Source organism: Doryrhamphus excisus, chromosome 11 (assembly GCF_030265055.1).
Source record: "Doryrhamphus excisus isolate RoL2022-K1 chromosome 11, RoL_Dexc_1.0, whole genome shotgun sequence".
NCBI classification, from domain to species: domain Eukaryota; kingdom Metazoa; phylum Chordata; class Actinopteri; order Syngnathiformes; family Syngnathidae; genus Doryrhamphus; species Doryrhamphus excisus.
This window is the reverse complement of record NC_080476.1, coordinates 9239358-9255187: the sequence shown is the minus strand read 5'-3', so window position 1 is coordinate 9255187 and position 15830 is coordinate 9239358. Positions and strand designations below refer to the sequence as shown.

Genomic DNA, 15830 nt, shown 5'->3' with positions numbered 1-15830 from the left:
TGGTTTATTTAGTCTAAAAAATGGCATTCTGCAGTGGTCTTCCTGTGTTGTAGTTTCGTTCTGGTGCCTACCTTCTACTGGCTTGTGTGTTTTTTTTTTCCAAGGAGACGTCATGGAGCGATCTGGAGGCAGGAAGGTCGGGCACACCAGTTGTCCATTTAAGATGACTGCTTGCAGCTGGGGGATGCTGGTTCTTTGTTCCGATGCCTGCTTGTTGTCCACACAGACTCCAACTGAGCTTCTTGGATTGACAATTGCAAGGTTTGGAACCCCTGTGTATTAGGCTAGGTTAGCCCAGCTGCTTCCCTGCCATTAAGCCAGCACTTCTGGTAGTTTTAGATTTCTGCTTCCATGGTGTAATTCTCTGGTTATTTTCGACATCACCTTGTTTGTGTTAATTACACAACAGCAGAGAGTACCTGCCTTTTTTATTGGGAGGCATTATTTTCTACAAATAAGCAAAACTCAACACATATATGTATGTTTGGTAAATTCTTTCAATTCAAGATATGTCTACCTGGCTCCATTTTGACTTTATGTGCGCTCAAGAGGTGAAACATGCTGATGGATGTTACATCATTCTTGTCTGGCAAGCACCTTGCAACCTCCTGACTTGGCATTTTCTCACTTTTTTGACCCCGGCTGTCCAGAAGGCGAAAAGAACACAAGAGCAAAAATGTCATCCATCAAAGTCAAACAGCACATTTGACTTTCTGTTTATTTAATCATCTACATGAAAGTAGGAGTGTGGGGGGTTGGGAGGGTTCAACTCTTGTTGGAAGACAGATAAAAAAATCCTCTGTGAGTTTAAAAAGAAAATATATATAGATTTGAAATATACATTACACATTAATATCAACCACCTGGGGAGGGATGCAAACGGGTTCCTGTTAGTAATGTACAAGCAAAACGATGGGGAAAGTGCATTTAAGGCAACTGCTTGTTAGCAAAGTTTGCACAAAAATAGTCTCAGTCATTCCCCTCTGAAGTCATGAATGTAAGGTGAGGCCAGAAGGTATACTGTATAGTTATAATAACATCATAAATATTGGAAGGTTAGCAAAAATAAGGTCATTCAAGAAATGAAAATGATTAGTTTGGTTTCCATATTTTTCCTAGGATATAGAATTAATTTAAACCAATGAGATTCCTTTTTTTTAAAGGTTTGACAATATTTACAATCCTGATCATTCAACTTTTAAAGGGTAATTGGATTTTGGTGAAACATGCCCTCTGCTGGTCAGCAAGTGTAATTACACTTTCTCCTGCAGTTGACTGGATGGTGAAAATTGGTGAAGAGGGAAAGGGAGAAAAATATTCCACATTCAACATTTTTTTCTTCACTTATCACATCCAGAAAAAAACATCTGTGCAGCTGTCATCACAATACATTCAAATGTAAAATTGTGAATTTTGACTGCTCAAGCTGCAGTCAACATAAACACAAACAACATGAAGTAAACTGGGATTCATGTACATATGAACATGTGTGTATGTATCACAGCTGGGGGCGGGGATTGTTCAAAAACAGTAAAGATCTTACTTCATTTGCTGCCTTTGGGAAAAAAAATAAGAAAAGTGTTGACAATCCAGTCCAATCGTTTCTCTTCAGTGTCCTTCCGGTTAGTGTCTGTACTATTGCCTTGACCTCAAGAGGGTCCAAACAGTCTGATGGTCCCTTCTAGGTTGGATTTACATCCTTTTAGGCTTGAAAGAGAAGACAATCAGCTGTGGGCGGGTGTTTGTTTTTTTCCATTTCCCCGAACAGTGATGGCTGACACACAATATTATTATTATTATTACTACCCTGCATGGCAGAGACATCATTTACTTCCCAGGCTTTGGTTTTGGATTTGTCAAAGCATGTTTGTTTGTCAATATGGACATGCATCAGCATATGCATGTATGTTAGTATTTGTGTGTGTGCATATTGTTCCTGCAGTCCTGCATCCTGAGAGACCCACTTAAAGTAAAAAAAAAAAAAAAAAAAAAGAGTGCGCATCCATGGCCAACGTCCATTGACTTGTGTACTAACACCACAAATAGAACCAGTGTTGCTCCACACTCCAACAGCGAATAAATAACACAACAGCAGTGACAAACGGGATCTCGGAGCTGATGCACCACCTGCAGAAAGAAAATTTTGGAATTTGGTGTTGAATTTTACACAATGTTCAAAAATATCTATAAAAACTAGAAATTCATGGCTGTAGACAAACACAATATATCCCACTGGGTATCCTCCAGTTGTTTATGATTGTTTTACAATAATATCGCTTTGACTCAAATATGAATTATTTTGGGCGTTATGAAAAAAAAGCCTGCAATAATGTTGCAGTGACATATTGAAAGGGTTTTGACTTTAGAAGCCATGGAGATGCATTTCTAATGAAGGCACAGTGACAATTGTTGTTGGTACAAGGGAGCAGTACAGGCTTTAAAAGGTTATTCATTGACCTTACTTATGTTTCCCGTTGCGGCAAAATGCATCAAATTTGAACTGTAATAATTCTAATTCTACACAAGTCCCCCCGCACTCACCTCTGCTACGGGAGACGCCAAAGACTTCAAGGCCAAAGGATAAAGGCAAGAGAAAAGAACAAGAACAGAAACAAAAACTGCAAGGAGAAAAAAAGAAGACAAAAGGACAGAAAGAGAGAAGGTGAGAGAATTAGAGGGACATGCAGCATGTTAGTCACATCAGGAACACACACAGAGGAACACAGTGCAGGAAATAACTAAGATTTCAACCTAATACAACCAGCTTCAACGACTTAGGCCTCAGTTGAACCTGAAGGCAACACGTTGAAATAAAATGACACTCAGGCTGGACTGTGAACAGAAATCGTGCAGAGTATATTTGATAATTTGCAGGCTATTTCCTGGTTCATCGGCTTTACAAACAGCTGGCCAACCAACAAACTAAGCAACAAAGTAACACAATAGAACAAGATTCCATAGAACAAAGCAAGCCGTGACAGGGGAATTACCTTAAAACATTTAATTCTTGAGCCAAACTCACTAAAATGATGGCACTAAACTAAAACTAACTGGACTAACTGACCAGCTAAACAAACAAACTAACTAATCAAACCAGCTAACGCAGCAGGAATCAATAATGAACCTGTCTCTGAAATGCTGTATGTTTATGCGCCATTATGATCTGTCATATGATCCTAAAACCCAAAACCATGAGACAAAAGGTAATGTTTTGCTGCTCGCTTGTTAGTTAGTGACTTAGTTAGTTAGCAGTTTGCTAAAGCAAATGGGACAAGGTATACATGTTACATTTAGGTGAGGATCTGGATAAAGGAACAACGCCATCAATTGAAATGTCTATCCTCCGTGAACCAGCAAGTAGCCTGCTAACTGACAAATAGATTGACAAACAGACACATGTGTGTGCACCGCTGAGTGACACTTTTTTTCAGAAATCAAATACACTGGGTTATACCTTTTCCTCAAGATCTTTAATCTGCCTCCTTTGGATCTCTGTCTTGTCTTCAAGGTCTCGAATTCTCTGCAGAAACAATTTCCATGAATGAGGTTCTGGTCTGTGGTGTTTGTGTGTTCCCACATGGATGTACAGTACCTGGTGTGCCTGGTGCAGCAGCTCCATCCTTTCCTGCAGGATCTGGCAGTCGTACTCTCGACTCTTCCTCAGCATCTGCCTTCTCAGCTTCTCCACTGCCGTTCGCAGCTCATCCCGCTGGAGCTCATCCAGAGGCTCGCCATATTTGATCACCTATGGCGAAGAGTAGAACATAGGTCATTGAAAAATACGGTATATCCTCACTGATGGTATCTCGTTGCTAACTGAGTCTTGCCCAGATCTTGCAACTGTCTTTGTTTAGCACTTAAGTCTACTTTAATACGTACTTACTAATCTTAATAATATTTGGTCCTTAAATGCTGTGCAGTAATTGTATTTACATGCAAGACATTAATGATATGACAGTAATGAGGTGAAACCTTGTCCTGCTGCAGGGCGTTGTATAACGTTGCTTCCAACTCTTGGATTTGCTGTTGACATAGAGAAAAATGATTTTGAACATTAAAGAACAAATAAGTGATAATTGTTGACGTTTTTAATAGAACTTGACAGGAGTGAGCAAGCTTTAACTTTAGGGTTAACTGGTAAAACGTAATTTGGCTTTTTAGGCAAACATAACACAACTGCTGTCCTGGCTGGTCCACCAATATTACAAACTATTACAGTAGGTAATATTGGGTTGTCATGGGTGCTTCTCTCTTTATTACAATGTGCCAGTTTCCAATCCAAATGGAACTTTTACAATTGTTACACATCATGGCTTTAAAATAGCCCTTTCCTGCCATGCCTATGCTTAACATTAACATAGTTGTCCCATCTCCAATGGATACAGTGTGCAGTTTTTAGATACCATGTAGGCCTGGTCCAGGGCTTGTTTTCTGTAGTCCAGCTCCTCCTCCAAATATCCTTTCTGTTTACAAAACATTTCCTGTGCAGAGTAAAGGTCAAAGGTTACAATCTATTAATGTTAGAAGCCAAGCAATGCCAAAAATCCCCATTTTACTGAGTGTTGTTACTCACCATCTCTATTTCCAGGTCCATCATTTTCTGGTGTAGTGCTGCCTCTGTGCCCTCTATCTGCTGAATCCACTAGAGGGCAGCAAAGTACAAACTTATGAATAATGAAAAGTTGAACTTATGAAGTTCCAAAGAGACCTACCTTTTCTGCTAATGACAAAACCGTGCTAGCCTGAATTATGGCCACTTGCTCCTCGTTTCTTAAGTTCTTGAAAAAAATAATAGAAAATGATGAGTTACATGCATATTAATACATTTTTAGTCATGGTAAAGTGGAATAAGAATTACCCCGTTGTCTCCAAGGATGTCTAAAAGCTTGATCAGATCTGGTATGCACACATCCTGTGAAAGAGACAATGACCTTTCACTTTCAGCGGGATACTACTGAAGTATGTAAAAGAGAGATCATAAATCTATGTACAGCAACATCAGCATCTGGGAAAGAGTTCACTGATGGCATTCCATACCTTCACACCTTCCTTCATACAATAGATTTGCAATGCGCTGACTCCCTCGGAGAAGGGATGCATTCTCAGGTGGTTGAAAGGAGGCGACCTCCTCTCTCGCTCCTGCAACAGCAACGACCATAAACTCACAGGAACATACTCATACATACTTCCTTTTTAACTAAACCTAAATATAATGCATAGAATGTCACACTGCTTGGTAAAACCTACTTCCCTACAAAATTCATCAATTCATGTCAAGAACACCGTGGCACGGAATTGTGGGATTTGCAGTGCAGCTCACCTCTAATTCCAAGATCCTGAACTCTAACAGTTCATTCTGGTCTCTAGAGTCTTGGAGCTCCTGCTGCCCTCGATTGCATTCCAACTCCATCTTCTCCACCTGGATGACAAGTAAAAGTAACTTTAAGAGACAAATTCACAAATTTGAATTCATTGTGTTGGACAGTGAAAGCAAAATTTGAGCTGCAATAATTAATCAATACATTGATTAATCGATTATCAAATTCATCAACTATTTTGGATTTGATACATTTTCAGCCTCTCAAATGTGAACATTTAAAAAATTTACTTAGCCATCCATGTAAACTGACCTATTATCTTGAGAAAATAAGTTATTTGAAGCCCTAAGCAACACATTCACAAATTAATTCATACATCTAAAATCTATATTTATATCATTAAAATGCAAAATCATATGATTATGTCCAACCTTCTCTAAAAGTTCCTGATTTCGTCGTAAAAACAGCTGCTTCTCCTCCACCCATTTGGAGTCCTGGATTAGAATAAAAACATTTATATTGGGAAAACCATTCCAAATGAAAAGAAGCAGAAAGTCCACATATCATACAAAAATCAATATATGTCTTGCTGGGATATGAAACATCCTTTGATATCAGCTACCTGAAACATCTTGGACTAAATATCATTGAAAAGGATCTTGTCATCGCTGACTACATAATTGGACAGAACTTTACCAATAATCATGCTTGGATGTAGTTAGACGTGTACCCCAAAGGTCAATACTGGGACCAAAGTTGTTTATTTCAAATATAAATTACGTCTGTGAAGCCACGAAAGACTTGGTCAGTGTTATTTGCAGATGATTGTGTTAAGGGTGTCCAAAACAAACTAAACCATTACCTTAGTTGGTAATGTGATTTCTCTTTCAAGTGTACAAAATAAGTCAGTATACAAACACGCAAATGTAATGTCATCCACACGCTGATGAGCATGTGATTCTGTGTGTCTTACCTGACCCTTCAATGTCAGCTCCTTCTCCAAGTCCTCTATTTTGGCCTGGTACCTGAGTATGTCTGCTTGGAGTTGCTCCTGAGCCTGGAACATCAGTTAAGACAAGATTTGGTTAGACTGGGTCAAAACAGTATTAATTCAATGTTTACTCTCTAGAATTTGTTGTTTGCAGTGATACCAAACCACACTACATCGCAAGAGAGCTATTTCTAATATGTCCTTTGGCCTTATCATGTACTTTTTGTACAAACGTGATAAAAAAAATGTACATTAAATCCCATTATGCAAACATTTATCAAAGTTATCACGGTGTCTGAGGTCTCTTTGAATTGTATTGTTTCAAGAAAAGCTTTTTTTTCGGTTCCTCTGGAAAACATCCACAACTTACCATACATGACTTGCTTGTGCATTAATTGATTTAGTGCATCTACACACATGATGACCATCATAGAATGTCTCTCAAACATGTGAGAGCATCAAGATTTTATCTGCTACCATGCATAGCCGACAGTAACAAAGTACTTTGTGTAGCTCACTTTGCTGGTACAATTTTTCCAGTTTGTGTACCTTGGCTTCCATCTCAGCATCCAATATGCCACCCTTCTGTTCCTGCAGCAGAGCGTAGGCTCGCTGTAAGGCCTGATACTCCCTGGTCAGCTGACGGAACCGCAGCTCAGACTCCTCATTGGCTAATGCCTAACAAAAAAAAGACTAATGTGAAAGATGTACTTGTGTAATCAGTGTAAATGGGATGGTATTCTCACCACATCCAGTTCTTCATCTGGAGTAGCGGGTGTCCTATCCATTCGGAAAGAAGCCACAGAGGATGTTTCTGAGTCCATAGACTCTTCATCATAGCCAAAAAAGGTATCCACCACAATGTGTCTCTAAAGAGAGGGACAGTCAAGGTTACATTTGTTACATAAGAGAGTCACAACATTAAAAAACACCTATAAGGGATAGATAGTTGAACACTGCGAAATTGGCATGATTATGTTTGTAGCTTGTGAACTGTTTCTCATTAGATGGTCCAGATGTACCTAACAATGTGGCCAATGAGGGTGGACTTCATCTTTTGCATCATTACACTCTTTTTAGGTGTCTATGGTGATTGAAAGTTAAACAAATCTGCTATAAAAAATCAACAGCCCCATTTACACAGACCTTTTGTAGCCAGTATTATTTTTTTCAATAATGGTTTCGCAGTTTGTTCCGGATAATACAATAAATTGCAACCAGTGGTGAGGCTTCAATACGGGAGCTTTGAAGACCAGGAGAAGATGTAGTTAATGACCATCACTCCCAGTTTCACACAGACCTGTAGTGATAGTCCCAGCCATAGGTAAATAGTAGTGCAACTGCTGTTGTTGTCCAGATAAGATTCCTTTCAACTGTGAGCTTTAATTTTAGGGACCCATCATGGCCTCCATATTGCTGTTGCATCCCAACCTACAGCCAGCCTTTTTGCCCTTTGGCCCGGATTGGATGGGATGAGAGAGTTCGGCTGACGGTTGTGAAACTCTCCCTCACTTAAACTGAAAACAACTCACACTTCTTCATTCATTAAGCAACAAAGTCCCATCGGAAGTTTTCCCATCGGAAGGACAAACAACATAGTGTCATATAGTCAGAAAAAAGATTAAATAAATGTCAAAGAAAACAAAGATGATGCACGTTGATTATTAATTAATTGTTTTTACCTTTATTGGCCTGGAGCTCCTTTTATGTCTTTTCTTTCGAAGTAGTTTCTCTCTGTCCTGGAACCAAATAATGAGAAAAATCAATTCAACACCTGCAGGGACACAGACAATCACGGATGGGGTGGTGGCCAACCATATTCCAATTTCATCACGTTTCACAGTTATCAGTTTTAATTAGGGCTGAATTAAGGCGATTAAAATATTTGATCTCAATCTCATATTGTTCATAGTGAATTCAGAATTAATCACACATAGAAATCAGTTTTTATCCATAATAAATATAATAATAATATGAAAGCAGAGATTGGTGCCAGTTCGCACCAATGCAATTTGCAGTGGCTCCTAGTGTCACCAATAAGGTGCCTAGTGGCGTGCAGTGGCTCAAACTACCTCCCAACTGGCTCGTGGTGGCCCGTAACTCGTAAAATTTCAAAAATGTTTAAAATCTTCACCCGAATTGTCCACCAAATGGAACCAAACGTCACAAACAATCCGTCTATTGGAATTCACTGGCATGTAATGGCATGTTTGCGGCAAAGATTATGTGTTTGGCACGTAGTGGCTCGCTGTGGCGCAGAATAATGGCAACATTAATTCGGCGCCACAGCAAGCCACTACTGGCACCAACTAGCGCCGACCCAGTGGACTCTTAGCATAAGTTAGTCAAGTTAGGGGCAACTGTGCTAAAATAAAAAAAGTTTGCCTCAAGCCCTGTTAGCATGGAATGCTGACATGCTATACGGTGCATGCAGACATGACCATCATTCCTCTCACTGCAGGACACAAAACAGAGAAACAACATACCCTTGCCAGCTCGTCAATCATGCTCTGCTGCTCCAGGACTTGAAGCTTGAGAAAGGCTATTTCCTGGTCATCATGGGCTTGATCCAGGTCATTCAGAGACTTGGGCTTCTTTAGCGGAGGGTGCGAGCTTATCCTTTCCTTCTGCAGACACAAACAAAATGGCACTGACTATTAGCCCGCCTATAACAATGTAGGATGCTTATGTGACTTCATGCTGACCATCTCAAGATTTTCCTTGGCGAGACTCTTTGCTTTCTCTTCCAGCTTCTGGATGGTTAGGGTCAGCTCATCATTCCTCTTACTCAGCAGCTTGTTCTTGTCCAACAAGGGCTTGCACTGCTTCTCCGACTCGCGCACACGCTTCAACTACAAAAGGACAATAGTTTGTGAGCCAAAAAATAAATAAAAGTTTCAGGAAAGTTGACTTACCAGTTCATTCCTCTCATCAACCAGCAGCGAGTTTCGGTCCTCCAACTTGCGAATAGTTGAATTTAATTCAGCAATGCGCCTTTGGTTTCTCCTCATGTCCTATAAAACAACATTTCATTTTCGTTTTCATTACACTGATTAATGTCTGGGTGGGCTCTACTTGGCTTGCCTGCAACGGGAAGTTGGGAAGCTCCATTCACATATAACGATATAATATATACGATATAATAAATGTCATACTGCCACTGGCATCGACACAGGAATTCAGAACATGCAGAGAAAAATTGTCCAATAAATTTAGAAATACTGTATTGTAAAAACTTGTGATGTCAAAAGGTTTTGTTTATACGGACTGGGTGGTCTAGTCTAAAAAGACATAAAAGCCAGATTTCATTGATGTTCTTAAACTTTAAGATGATAAAAAGCCTGTTTGAGTTCAAATACAGTTTTCAATAAATTACACTCGCTCTCTTTTTTGTTTCCTCTTTATGCTCTACTTACTGTACAATTCAGCTATAACCGACCAGTAAAAAATACAAATGCTTGTTCGGGAATGTAAGTTTCAACACATTTGCTCCAAATATTCTAGCATAAGGATTACTGCAGTAAAGCTACCACTTAGAATAAGGATAACGAAAGCAGGAATGTGTTAATATACACTTTGTGCGCTTTCATAACATGTATAAAGTAAACACCATTACTACATCTGTTCAGTGGTTTTATTGGTATGTTTTGTGGTTTTACTGTTAGCTTTGAGCACTAGAGACTGTGCTGCATCAAGTGGAATGTTCACTGACACATTCGCAGTCTATGACGCTAATGGCAGTTCTGAACTGTATTGTACTTTTTCAATGGATATTAAATTTAAGTCCCATGAGAAGTCACATTCCATAATATTGGTTACACACACTTGATATACATCTTCATCATGACAACTAATGCTTTGCTTGTATTGTACAACTACTGTTATATAAAAGCACAGAAATCAGAATTATATATGCATTATGTTATATTGCATAGGTCTTTTATTACTGTCTGGACCACATTTCAAAATGATTCATCGATAAAAAATACCAGAACTGGTCTGAAAGGTAGGGGGAGGTTTTTAATGTACTTACTGGGCTGCCACAGTGTTCCGCACCATCTCCCACTCTACCCGGAATCTCTCTTTTTGGGCTTCCTAGACCGCACTCGGCCTCTTTCACCAGGAAAAGTTGCTCATCCAACGCATCCTTCTGAAGCTGCAGCTTCTGTAGGAATCCGGTTGCTGACTCCAACTCCTTCTCCAGAGAGAAGATGGTACGATCTTTAGCTTTGATTTCATCCACCTGTAGCAAAGACAGAAAAATTCACTCATTTTCATTAGTGTCAAAAATTGGTTTTTCAGCTGTTAGGTAGATCTGCATTACCAGTCTCCGGATGTCCCGTTCACAATCCCACTTGATCTTAGAGATCTGCTCCTGGTGCTGCTGGTGCTCCACCCTCAAGTCACCGGCCTTCATCTTGTCCGCCTGGATCATGTTGCTGAGAGCCTCGTCTGTCTGTTTCTTAGATGTCTTCAGCTCGGCTATCTCCTGGAGGAGCTTCACTCTCTCTTGGTCAAAGAAGCGTCGGGCCTCCTCCTTGGCCTCCAGGGTCAGTGCTGTGCGCACCTTTAAACGGGGAAAAATAATGGTTTCACAAAGAATTATGTTTGACTATTCCTTGCATTCCTTGCAGCCTCACCTTCTCCCCGCTACCATCCCGAATGGCGCTCAGTGCGGTTTTGAGTCTCTGGTTTTCCTGGTCTTTGATTTTGGCGTGGCGGGCCAGCTCCTGCTCATGTTGCCGTGTCAGACTTTCCCGCAGGGCTTGTAGCTCCTTTTGCTTTTCCTCGTGCCACTTGGCGCGCTGCTCTGTCAGCATGGCGGTGTGGCGGTGCTGCTCCTGCTCTCGCACCCTCTTCACTTCCTGCACCTTGTCGCGCTCCAGCTTGCTCACCTTTGTATGAAAGGAAGAAGAGGAGGATGTACAGTCCCAATGAGCATTTCACTGCTAACTGAGCACTTGTAGCTTACAAAGATAAACTAATAGCACTAGCAACTTCAGCGTGGTTGAAAAGTGGCCTTATGATTGGATTTTTTTGGCCAATCATAACTAACTAAAAAAAAACTAACTAAACTAAAAAAACGCATCAACGACAACATTGTCAAACTAGCTCAATAACTTAGTCATTCGCTCTCTAACTAAATACCTCACGTTTACACTAGCAAAACTAAACTAACTCAATGAAAAAAATAATGAATCATGAATTCAGAAACTACAGTAGCTAATGTACAAATGAATAAACCACCAAACAAAAGTGTTAACTAACTGATCCAGATGAGCAATTTCACTTATTTACTGACAGAAAATAAACCACTCACTAACACGTAGCTGACTGATGAGTTAGCAAAGGTGCTAACGGTGCCAACTTATTAACTCACTCTAGAACCGATGAACCAAGGAATTAGCAAGCTCACTAACTAACTGGCTCACCATCAGAAAATTATGAATTAGGAAACTAGCTAGCTTACTAATTAATTACTCGGCTAATTAGCATTCATTCATTCATTTTTTACCACTTCTCCCAGCTGTCTTGGGGCGAGAGGCGGGGTACACCCTGGACTGGTCGCCAGCCAATCACAGGGCACATATAGACAAACAACCATTCACACTCACATTCATACCTATGGACAATTTGGAGTCGCCAATTAACCTAGCATGTTTTTGGAATGTGGGAGGAAACCGGAGTACCCGGAGAAAACCTACACATGCACGGGGAGAACATGCAAACTCCACACAGAGATGCCCGAGGGTGGAATTGAACTCGAGTCTTCTTGCTGTGAGGCCTGCATGCTAACCACTCGTCTACCGTGCAGCTAACTAACAACATTTTAAATAAATATGAATTACAGAGGGAAATCTGTCCATGGGTATTCATAAAAAAGTGAATACGAGGCCCCTTTCCCATAAGTAATCCAGTATGTAGTAGATATGCTGCCTATACAAGTATAAGTTACTATGTGTGGATGCAGAAATTATTTACTCAATAGGTAACCATTACATGTAATTATAGTCAGAGTGAAAGTCCAGACCGTGAACAGGAGATGCACATTGTATGGTACCTTGCATTTTTCTTGGTGCAGTTCTATCTGAATGTCAGTCAGTTTGGACCTGAGCTCTTCATTGGCTGCCTGCAAGGCAGAGATGAGGGCTTCAGGCTTCTCGCCCTTTGCACGCCCTTTCTTGGCCATTGATTTGGAATACTAGAGCGGCTCTTCTGATGCTTTCATTGAGGCTTCACAGAAATGGTCCACAGTGCTCCCAAGGCTTCCTGTTTCTCCTCTTCCTCATTCTCCTGTCAGACAACAGAGCTGGGCAACGTAAGGAGACACAAACAGGGACAGTGAGGTCAACGCAGTAAAAGTACTGGACAGTGACAGTAAAAAGAGTTTGGTACATTAGAAAAGCTGGTCTCACCAAAGGGCCAACATTGTGACCCACTTTTACATCAATAAAAATTAGTATTTAAAGTAAAAAAAAATATACAGTATATATTACAATTTTTAAATGTTTTAAAAATGAGAAAAGTATGATAATGACAATTATTTTATATATCGAAGTAATTTTTTTTAGATTTGAACATATATATATGCAACATGCTAATAATGGCGGTCCAGGGCGTACCTGCATCTCACCCAAAGTCAGCTGGGATAGGCTCCAGCATACTCAAGTTATATTGGTGATAAATAGCCTGTTTGAGTTCATCTACAGTTTTCATTATTGGTGAAAATGGATGGATGGATTGATGTTAATAATGTAATAATCTTGGAAGATACCTGCCATATATGGAATCCATTGAACAAAAGCATATTGCATTGATAATATGATTATATTTTACAGATACACTTACCCGTAATGACTTGCATGATATAATTACATAATGTCCGTTCCTTTTACAGTAAATGTCTTTAACAATTTCTGAGGAGAATGATTACAATTACAATTATTTTTCATATTATGAAATGGGGGGGCTGCACGCATATCTCACAGCTAGGACACCCGAGTTCAACTCCACCATCGGCCATCTCCCGTGCATGCGTGGGTTTTCTCCGGAGACTCCGGTTTCCTCCCACATTCCAAAAACATGCTAAGTTAATTGGCGACTCCAAATTGTCCATAGGTATGAATGTGAGGCACATATTGACAAACAACCATTCACATTCATACCTATGGACAATTTGGAGTCGCCAATTAACCTAGCATCTTTTTGGAATGTGGGAGGAAACCGGAGTACATGAGAACATGCAAACTCCACACAGAGATGGCCGAGGGTGGAATTCAACTCTGGTAACCTAGCTGTGAGGCCTGCGCGCTAACCACTCGGTCGCCGTGCAGCCTGTTTCTGTTTTACATATGTTGTATAGTTTTAGTTATTCATTTTGTATGCCACTTGTCCTCACTAGTATGCTGAAGCCTATCCCAGCTGAGGCGGTTCCATGCTGGACTGCAGCTCGCCTGCCAATCGCAGGACTGCATAATCTTAACGAGCAACAAAATTATCCTTGGTGAATTGGATAGAGACGAGATGACATAATGTTGCTTAAAAGATTTTGCAATGCAGATTAAAGTTAAAGTCATGGTCACGTTGAGTCAACATGTTGAAGTCATGGTGAGGGTTGTCCAAAGAAAGCGGCACATGGATCTGTATCACAAACATAAACACGGATGATGATTTAACATTCTATGTTGTTTATCCTCAACAAAACTATTGAAAAATACTATTAATATGGAACCTTTACGGCTATAAACCAGCAGCAAATTGCAGCACAAATTGGCCTAAATAGAGCTTAACATTAAAATAATATTCGTCCATCACTTCTGCCACTAGAAACCCAGCAGTGCATCCAAAATTCTTGAAAAAATAATAACCACAATCACAAAGATGATGTAACAAAATGCCCTAAAACCATCTGCTCACATGATGGACTGCTCAACCATGAGGAGAATTTTAGCTTAATCCTTCCTTTAACTCGTCTTTTGCACGTCTAGTCGACGGCTTTGCTAATCCAGGTTATGCAACAAACCATGCTCAAAAGCTCAACTAAATACAACTAAAGTCAATAAGCAACCAGGCAACTTTAATGAGTCTGGCAAAACAACAACTAAGTGGAAACACCAATGTAATAGTGTTTGAGAAAATACACTACACAATACACAATACCTGTGACAAGTGGCCAATCAGAATAACAACATTTGTATTTCAGGATGTATTTTTAAATATTTATTTAGACCTTATTATTTGAATTGTTTTATTGAACAACTTTTATGGTACATACATATTAAGATGCCCAGCGGTATACATGGTGGTCATCTACCGCCATGCAATGGTTGCATTACACCTGGCTGCATCACCTTTTAACCACATTCCTATTGCTATACTTGATTTACACACTATTTACATGAGAGCAGCCAATAGATTTTGATGAGTGCTGACCCACAAAAGACAATAGTGTGACTAATGTGTTCCTCTCAGTTAAATCAAATTAGGCCAGTGAGACAACCCTGAGGCAGATGTGGGCCAGCAGACATCGTAAAGTGTGTGAGGGTTCGAGTCCCACCGTGCAAGGACAAGCATCCTCTTGTGTATTGTAGCATCACTTGGCTAGCTAACAATGCATATAGCTACTCGGACATTTGATGCTTTTATACGCTCCATTATGGTGCTGAAAATGGCCATTGAGCAAAATGAGCACCCTCCGCCTCTTCGCCCTTCCTCCTGCTTCCCCCACCATCGCGCGTCACCCGTGTGGAGTAGGCCGAGATTTTCCCCACTTCCGACATGCAGGCTAAAGCCGATGCATGCCTAAATAATAAGACAATCGCTTCCTTTGTACGCTGCCACTGCATAAATAGCACGCATCGACGTACAGTCGTGTTGTATCGAGGCAGTGCTAACACAAGAACGAAGCAGTCTCATCCCCTTATAGGCCTGCTAGTAAGCCGAACCCCACCACCACCACATTAGACGGCGTTCGAGTCCCCATGTGTTCTTACCTCACAGTCCAGTACGATATGTCCTAAAAGGTAGTCCATGGCGTGTTGTTGTATTTGTTCAAAGGCAGAAGAAATATGTCTGCATCTTCAGCATCATGTGTCAGGTCGATGAGGGAGCGATGGCCGGTGGTGATGGTGAGGATGAGGAGGAGGATGCTGGCAAGAGTGGAGCCCCGCCCTCCGCTCCACGCAGCCCGTGATGAGATCACTGGTTTCCGCCGCAGTCCACCAACATCCGGCCGGGTATGGATAGTGGATAAATAATGGCCATCTACAAAATAAAAACAATACGTTTTGTTCTATTTGTATTATTTACATTGGTAAATATAATTACTAATTAATTAATTAATCTTGAGTTATAATTAATATTGTACTGATATAATGTTATCTAAAAAGGAAGCTGAAATCTGATACATACACGTACACTACCAGAAGCAGGATAGGCAAACTGCGGCCCGTGGGCCACATCAGGTCCACAAGGGATTTCCAAATTCCCTGGACTGGTCGCCAGCCAATCACAGGGCACAT

The 15830-nt window shown here is 40.5% G+C and overlaps 1 protein-coding gene across 2 annotated transcripts; it reads right to left on the bottom strand.

The window, feature by feature from the left end:
• Positions 1–677: 677 nt before the first annotated feature.
• On the bottom strand, positions 678–15511 carry jakmip2 (janus kinase and microtubule interacting protein 2). 2 transcript variants are annotated; one of them, XM_058086068.1, is made up of 24 exons: positions 15303–15507; positions 12371–12619; positions 10950–11204; positions 10634–10876; positions 10343–10552; positions 9225–9323; positions 9015–9161; positions 8796–8936; positions 7992–8048; positions 7056–7178; positions 6859–6987; positions 6292–6375; positions 5750–5812; positions 5321–5419; positions 5038–5139; positions 4859–4912; positions 4713–4778; positions 4574–4642; positions 4404–4481; positions 3973–4023; positions 3593–3745; positions 3455–3520; positions 2542–2618; positions 1913–2127 (listed from the first exon to the last, which is right to left on the bottom strand). In XM_058086068.1, exons 2-23 carry the CDS (start codon positions 12497–12499, stop codon positions 2568–2570), a joined length of 2469 nt encoding a protein of 822 aa, XP_057942051.1. In that variant the 5' UTR covers positions 12500–12619; positions 15303–15507; the 3' UTR covers positions 1913–2127; positions 2542–2567. The 2 variants fall into 2 exon arrangements, with proteins under 2 accessions (XP_057942049.1, XP_057942051.1); XM_058086066.1 differs by lacking the exon at positions 2542–2618 and having other exon boundaries at positions 678–2127; positions 15303–15511.
• Between the last annotated feature and the right edge of the window lie 319 nt (positions 15512–15830).

Bases quoted from the DNA above. Each gene is read 5' to 3' on its own strand.
- jakmip2 (XM_058086066.1), bottom strand. From the start codon at position 12,499: ATGGCCAAGAAAGGGCGTGCAAAGGGCGAGAAGCCTGAAGCCCTCATC. The intron at 10,553-10,633 runs GTAATGCAGATC...TCTTTGCTACAG, and splicing joins AACGGGACATCCGGAGACTG to GTGGATGAAATCAAAGCTAA. The intron at 4,913-5,037 runs GTATGGAATGCC...TCTCTTTCACAG, and splicing joins GTATGAAGGAAGGTGTGAAG to GATGTGTGCATACCAGATCT.